This window comes from Vombatus ursinus, unplaced genomic scaffold (genome assembly GCF_900497805.2).
Source record: "Vombatus ursinus unplaced genomic scaffold, bare-nosed wombat genome assembly UNPS02014959.1, whole genome shotgun sequence".
Classification (NCBI taxonomy): domain Eukaryota; kingdom Metazoa; phylum Chordata; class Mammalia; order Diprotodontia; family Vombatidae; genus Vombatus; species Vombatus ursinus.
This window is the reverse complement of record NW_020954737.1, coordinates 8,235,137-8,242,168: the sequence shown is the minus strand read 5'-3', so window position 1 is coordinate 8,242,168 and position 7,032 is coordinate 8,235,137. Positions and strand designations below refer to the sequence as shown.

Below are 7,032 nucleotides of genomic sequence, written 5' to 3'. Positions count from 1 at the left end.
AGAACCAGATGGAAGTGTCTCTGTTGGAAAACTCCTAAGGCTCTCTCTCCCCTTGGAGCCTGCTCATCCACTATGACGTCACATTGTATTTTCTCCTTCTGGACCCCATCGACTTGGCAACTTCTCCTCGTAGGATTCTGAAGGTCAGGGACAGGTCTTAGGTAGCCAGCAGGGGGAAGAGAGCCCAGCAGTGGCTCCGCTCTCCCCTGGTGGCCCTGGGTGCCTGGCCATGCGCCCCAGGAGGGTGGCAGTGCCCCACAGGGATGCGCCTCCTCCCTGGGCTCCGTCCAGCATTTTTGCTGCCTTCAATGTTGTGCTGTTGATCACCATCAGTGGTCTGTTCTTCTCCTTTCCGTGAGTGGGGCTCTCTCGATTCTCTGCTCCCGTGAAGCACGACATGTATACAGATCAGGACGGAGCTCCCCATCTCACAGGCAACTTGCCTTCTCCATGGCCCAGCTGGCTGCCCCTTCCCTTTGCAGGAATCCCAAATGGATAGGGAAGATCTGCTAGAGCGGTCCCTCATCTCTCACAGAAATCACATCAGCTCACAGATACCCACAGCTGCTCCCAATCAGTGAGATGCTTACCTTCCTCCAAGCCAATGCCCCGACTATTCTCTTTAGTCTTCTGGGCTGGTCCAGGGTGACCTCCCTGTCTTTCTCCAAAGCCCACCCAGATATTTCAAGGCCCTGAATGAGTGGTTGGTGGGTAAAAAATGGCCACTGTACTGAAATGGGCCATACTCCCTGAACCTTGCTCATCAGAGTGACCAAGAAGAACAGGAATTCTCTTCCCCTCGCTGCCTTAAAAGAGGCCATGGCCTGTCTAATGTTAGGTTGTGACATTGGCTGAGATAATGAGATGGGAGACAATATCCAATTCTGGAAGTTTACATTCGATACACCTTCCTTTTAGTCCTACTGGACCCTGGGGGTTGGGATGAGTTGGGATGGGAGAGAAAATGCATAGCAGAGTAGAGGGAAGGCTGGAAAGGAAACAGCCTGGGGTTGGCTCTGTTTTCAGTTGCAGGTGGCTTGCTCAGCATGGTGACTGGGTGTCTCCCACCATCACCGGGTTCCTTTTTGTTCCAACTCTGGTCAGTCTTATTTTTCTCAATTTCTCTGACCCTGGCATTCTCCACCGAGGTAAGGTCCCCCTGCCTGCCTGAGACCTTGTACTCCAAAAAGTAAAAGGGGATGGGGAGGAGGAGGAGGGTTGGTGGCCATAGATCGGGCAAACCATGGAGATCTAAAACCTTTCCCTTCTTTGTGCCTCAGTTTCCCCAGAACACCTGCCTCCTCCCCTTCTGCCTCCAGAAGCTGTGTTTCCCAAACTATCAAGTGGTGACTTAGGGAGCTTCTGAGGCCAAAGTGGGGTTCTGCTCTAAGCTAGTAACCAAGAGACCTAGGGTCTCTTTCTGACTCTGCCGCTAATTAGCTGAGAGAGCTTGGGAAGTCATTCTCCCTCTTGGGAAATAGATTTCTGCATCTGTAAAAGGAGGGAACCGGGTCTGGGTGACTTCTGAGGGTTTTCCTGTTGATTCTGGGAGAGGGTAAAGTGAGTATGGAAAGGAAGAGGAGGGGAGAAACCCAGAAGTTGTGGAGCAGGGTCGTAAGGAGAACATGCTCCTTCTTCCATCCCACTGGACGTGTCCTACTTTCCCAATACCTTTTTTCTTTTTTTTTTCCCTTTCTTATCTGTCTCACTCCCTTCCTCAACTCCACCTGAAAGGCAGGTCAACCATGACTCCGAAGACCTGTTTTCTAAACCAAACTCCTCCTGCTGGAAAACCCACGTGCTTTAGACACTCAGGTGCCCCTGTAGGGTGGTTCCCTGGGCCTGGACGCACCTGTGAATGTCTCTACTCTACCTCTTCCCCCTAGACTGCTCCCTTCCTCCGGGCAGGGTTCTTTAAAGTCCTGGAACCTGGAGGCTCCCAGGCCTCTAGTCCGTGGTTCTAGTGACCAGCTGGTTGTGGGGATGTAAGCATCATCAGGTGCTTCCTGCCTCTCTCCATACCCAGGCTCTGAGTGGCAGTGTCCACTGGCCATCAAGGTGGTGTGGGTGAACAGGAGAGCTTTCCACCTTCAATGGTGCCGGAGGTGTTGCTACCACCGTCCTCCCCGGACCTACCACTGTCCCTGGTGCAACATCTGTGTGGAGGTGAGCTCTGGATGGGCATCTTGGCTGGCTTCATGACTCCTCCCCACCTACAGAACCTGTAAGCCAAACCTAAATATATATAACAATAGCTCACATTTCCTCTAGTACCTTTCTCACAACAACCTCTTTGAGGTAAGACATTGAAAGATTTATCTCCATTTTCCAGATGAGGAAACTGAGGCTCAGAGAGGTTATAGGACTTGTGAGATGTCACACAAAAGTTCAGAGCTAGGATTTAAGTCCTAGTCTTCTGACAGCACATCTAGTGGCCTTTTCTGTACATCAGCCCAGTTTCCCACTACATCACATAAATACCTGTATGAGGAGAACCTTTTAAGACTGTTCCAAAACATGTCACATGTTAGCTATCTCCACCACATTAGGAAACATATGTATACATACATCAGGCACGTCTATAAAAATGAGAGATGTTGTCAGATGCTATCAGGAGAGCCCTGGCTTTGGAAATCAGAAGATCTGGGTTTGATTTCCAGCCCTGCCACTAACTGGCTATGAGACCTTAGAGAGCATCACAATGTAAAACAAGCTTTGATTCTGGAGTCAAAAGATGTGGGTTTAAATCTTACCTCTGACACTCACTACCTGTGTGACCGTAGGCAAGTGATTGAACCTTCCTGGGGCTCAGTTTTCTCATCTCTAAAATGGGAGAGGGCTGTACTTGGTAACCTGAGGACCATTCTAGTTTTAAATCTAGACCTCCATTTCCTCATCTGGAAAATGAGAGGGCTGAATCAGATAGGTAGATGATCTCTAACAATCCTTCCTAAGAGTTCAGACAGTTTAGGACGTAGAGGTTCCAAGCCTTTTTTGAGTCAAGGATGCCTTTCTTCGGTAGTTAGGCAAAACCTTTTTTTTTAAATGGTTTTAAAAAAATTGATAATTGAAGGAAATGACAAATTTCAGTGAGAGGGTAGTGAAAATAGAGATGTAATTTTTATCCAGAGCAGTTAGGTGATGCAGTGGATACAACACCAGTCCTGGAATCAGAAAGATTAATCTTCATGAGTTCAAATTTGGTCTCAGACACTTACTAGCTGTGTAACCCTGGGCAAATCACTTGACCCCATTTGCTTCAGTTTCCTCATCTGTAAAATGAGCTAGAAAAGGAAATGGCAAACCACTCCAGTATTTTTTGCCAAGAAAACCCCAACTGGGGTCACAAAGAGCCAGATATGACTAAACAAAAATTTTTATCCCACCTAAGTTCACAAACCCATGTGAAATCTACCCAAACACTGCAGACCCTACATTAAGAACTCCTAGCTTGGGATTTTTACATTCTATCTTTACACAAACACACTTACATCTCTTTTGGGGTGGAGAGAAAGCTGACATTATTAGTCTCAACTGAGAAGATCATGTAGGAGTGTGTGTGCTTGCAGGAGTTCGTTTAGGGATGGGGTTGGGGCAGGGAATGGGCCAACGCAATGCTGAGCCCAGAGAGAAACTCTTGTCTTTTGCTGACTCAAGTCTTTGGGAACAAAGCCCGGGTTTCCAGGTCAGGAGACTTTCTTACAACAATAATCTAAAAGTTGTGTAGAGCACTTTTTATCAAATGGCTTTTCATTCATGTTCTAATGAGATGATGTATAGAAAGCCCTTTCAAGTCTTAAAGTTCTATACAATTACTAGGTATTATATTTTCTTATTTGAGCCTCCTACCAACTCTGTTAGATAGGCAGGAAAGGTATAATTAGCATCCTCATATTACGGTTGGGGAAATCAAAACCTCTGAGAGGTGATATGTTTTGCCCAGAGTCACATACCTTCTTGGTGAGAGAGCTTAAGCTGGAGCCCAGGTCTCCAGATTTCTGGTCTGACTCTCTTTTCATGGCCCCAGACTGCCTCTCTGAAAGGATGAACTCATAACTCCTAGTTTATCAGGCCAAGGGACAAAATTTGCTGGCTAATTGGCCTCTCAGTTTCTTCCTGTGTGTGGGTGGGGGGAAAAAAAAGTGAGTCCAAAGGAAGGGGTTTGAAAATGGGTGGAAAGTTAAGGGTAAGGAAAGGGAGTGGGGTTTGAGGCTTAGGGATTTCTTAGTTGAATCCCCAGCCCCACTTCATCCCCACTTCTCCCAGGATTTTGATCACCATTGCAAATGGGTCAACAACTGCATTGGCCAACGCAACTTCCGATGCTTCATGCTGCTGGTGGCCTCGCTCTGCCTCTACACGGGAGCCCTGCTTTCTGCCTGCTTGGCCTTCCTGATACGAACATCCCAGCAGCCGTTCTCTGTGGATAAGGCCTTTGCGTATCATCTTTTGGGCTACTGGGGCTGGGGCTTCTTGAAAGAGGATGTGGTCTGAGGGTAGGGGAGGGGGAGGGGCAGCAATCAAAGCCGGGAAGATGTGAGAGAGTGAAGCCTGTGTAGAAGGAAGGGGGTCAGGGAAGAGGAATAAAGATAGGGGAGGGTTTAGGGAGGGTTTAGGGAGGGATCCTGTGGACCAGGAGGAGGAATAAGAAATGGGTTGACAGTTACTAGCTGTGTGACCCCGGGCAAGTCACTTAACCCCGATTGCCTAACCAAAAAGCAAAAACAAAATAAAACAAAACAAAAGAAATGGGAAGGGATCAGAGAGGCGGGCAGTGAAGACAGGGAATGATGGGTCAGGGACAGAGGGAGGTAAGGCAGAGAGAATAGGAATGAGCCAAGGACAAGGGACCAGGAAGGAGGGACAAGAGGAAAGGGACCACTAAGGAGACAGGCAAGGGGCTGCTGAAATAAGGATAGAGAAGGGAGACTAGGGCAGCCGGGAAGGTGCAGGGAGGCAGGTCTCCACCCTTAGCCTCACTGCCAGCATTGTGGTCGCTGTGCCCGCCGCTGCCTTCATGCTGCCGCTGCTACTGCTACTGTGTACCCAAGCTCTGTCCGTCAGCTCGGCTGAGCGCTCTTATGAGGTCAAGGTACAGGAGATGCCGGGCGTGAGGGCTGGGATGGGGATGGAGGGAAGGGTTTATCTCGGGAGTGTCTCTATATTCCCACTTCCCAAGAACTTTCTTTCCACTCTTCCTGTCTTGTTCAATACACATCTGGGCAGTTAGGTGTCACTATGACTAAAATGCCGGAAGGCCTGAGTTCAAAGTTTGCCTCAGGCACCTACTAGCTGTGTGACTCTGGGCAAAGTCACCTCTTCTCAGCCTGTTTTTTTGTCAATAAAATGAGAATCATTTGTGATTGTGGTTGTTTGTGAAAGCAAAAGGACATGACATAGAAGTGCAGAGTTTTAAATGAGAGGTATTTTCATATTCATTAAGCACACCCCATCCTCTCTGCAGTGAAGGCACTGTGCTAGGTGCTGGGGACCCAAAGATGAAATGGGACTCAGGCCTTAAAGGTGCTTATGTTCTAATAAGGGAGAGATTGGGGGAGAGGGGAAGGGAAGAAAGCTAAAACAAGTATTATCAATTGACTATGAATAACCCACCCACCTCCCTCCTGCCTCTCCCAGTGCCGTTACCTGCAGGGTTATAATCCCTTTGACCAGGGCTGTGCCAGCAACTGGTACTTAACGTTTTGTGCACCACTGGGACCTAAGTGAGTTGGGGCCCCAACCTGAGTGGGCTGCCCGGGGGTGGAAGGGTCCTACTGAGCTCCCTGGCCCTTCCCCCAACCCCTCCCTTCTCTATCATCCTCAATCTCCATTCTTTGCTCCTTTACCCAACCCTCTCCCCATGTATCACACAAAGAGCTAGTGTGGTTAGTGTAGCTGGGTTGCCTTCCTGGCTATTACACATCCTCCCTGTCCTCACCCGCCACCCCCAGTTTCTCTAGAAGTGAACTATTCAGCTTCAAAAGATGAGGTGGGGATGTTGGAAGCAACTCGCCCTGGGGCAATACAAATATCACGGGCTGGGGGAATGGGAGAAGAGGTAGCATAGTTGTGTTGTTTTCTTTTTCCCAGGTATATGGCAGAAGCTATCCGGCTGCAGAGGGTGGTGGGGCCAGACAGGGCCCGAATACCCAGATTATGTTCCCTTCAGTGGCATGCTGCCCCTTGTCCCGCCTCTGTGCCTTACTCTCAGTCGACTGGTGTATCCTGTCCCTACACTGTTGCTGTGCCCAACCTTCCTTCTGTTGGTGGTGTGCCAGGCCTTCACCCTACCAACATGCCAAGACCCCACCCCACCAATGTGCCAGGTTCCCACTCTGTTCCCGTGCTTGCCCCCCAACTCTTCCATGTGAAACCGTGGTCAGGGAGAGGTCCGTTGAGGGGTGGGAAAGCAGCTCCTCAGTCAAAGGTAAGGAACAAAGAGCATGTGTTTGTAAAGGGGAAGGGTATATGTATGTGTGGGAAGGGATGGCCATGGCTGAGGGTAGGAGGGCCCAGGGAGGGGGAACCCCAGGAGATACTACATTTAGGGTGACAGACTCCGACAAGCACATTGGGCCTTTCCATGATGCCAGGCTACTCCATAGATTCCAGGGACAGATTGGCTACTGCATCTCCCTACCCATGAAAAAGGACAGGTGAACCCAAAGACTTCCTGAAATATATCCAAATACCCTCTAGGGATGTAGCGTCCCCCTATCCAAATTCACTATGACCCTCATGGGGTGAGTAAAGGTAGCCAGCTGCAGAGGAGAGAGGCTTGTATTGGTAGCCAAGAAACATGAGTCCTAGCCCCAGCTCTCCTATTCACTAGTTGTGTGATCTTGGGTAAGTAAGTAACCTCCCCTCTCTGGGTCTCAATTTCCTCCTTGTAAAAGAAGGCAGTAGTGCACTCTGAAGTCCCTTCTGCCCTTTGCTCTCTGATAGAGCCCTAAAAGAGCGAGGGATCTTACATTTCTGCCAATGCGAGTGGGGAAGGGTGTGTGTGTGTGTGTATCTGTCTGTGTTTGTGTC

At 49.2% G+C, this 7,032-nt stretch overlaps 1 protein-coding gene across 1 annotated transcript in view; it reads left to right on the top strand.

The window, feature by feature from the left end:
* Positions 1-229: 229 nt before the first annotated feature.
* Positions 230-7,032, top strand: part of ZDHHC19 (zinc finger DHHC-type containing 19) — a 7,805-nt gene continuing 1,002 nt past the window's right edge. Inside the window, exons 1-7 of the mRNA XM_027845314.1 lie at positions 230-354; positions 1,027-1,148; positions 2,027-2,166; positions 4,267-4,439; positions 4,987-5,092; positions 5,638-5,723; positions 6,091-6,427. Coding sequence (XP_027701115.1) covers positions 230-354; positions 1,027-1,148; positions 2,027-2,166; positions 4,267-4,439; positions 4,987-5,092; positions 5,638-5,723; positions 6,091-6,427 — 1,089 coding nt within the window. The remainder of the gene's footprint in view (positions 355-1,026; positions 1,149-2,026; positions 2,167-4,266; positions 4,440-4,986; positions 5,093-5,637; positions 5,724-6,090; positions 6,428-7,032) is intronic.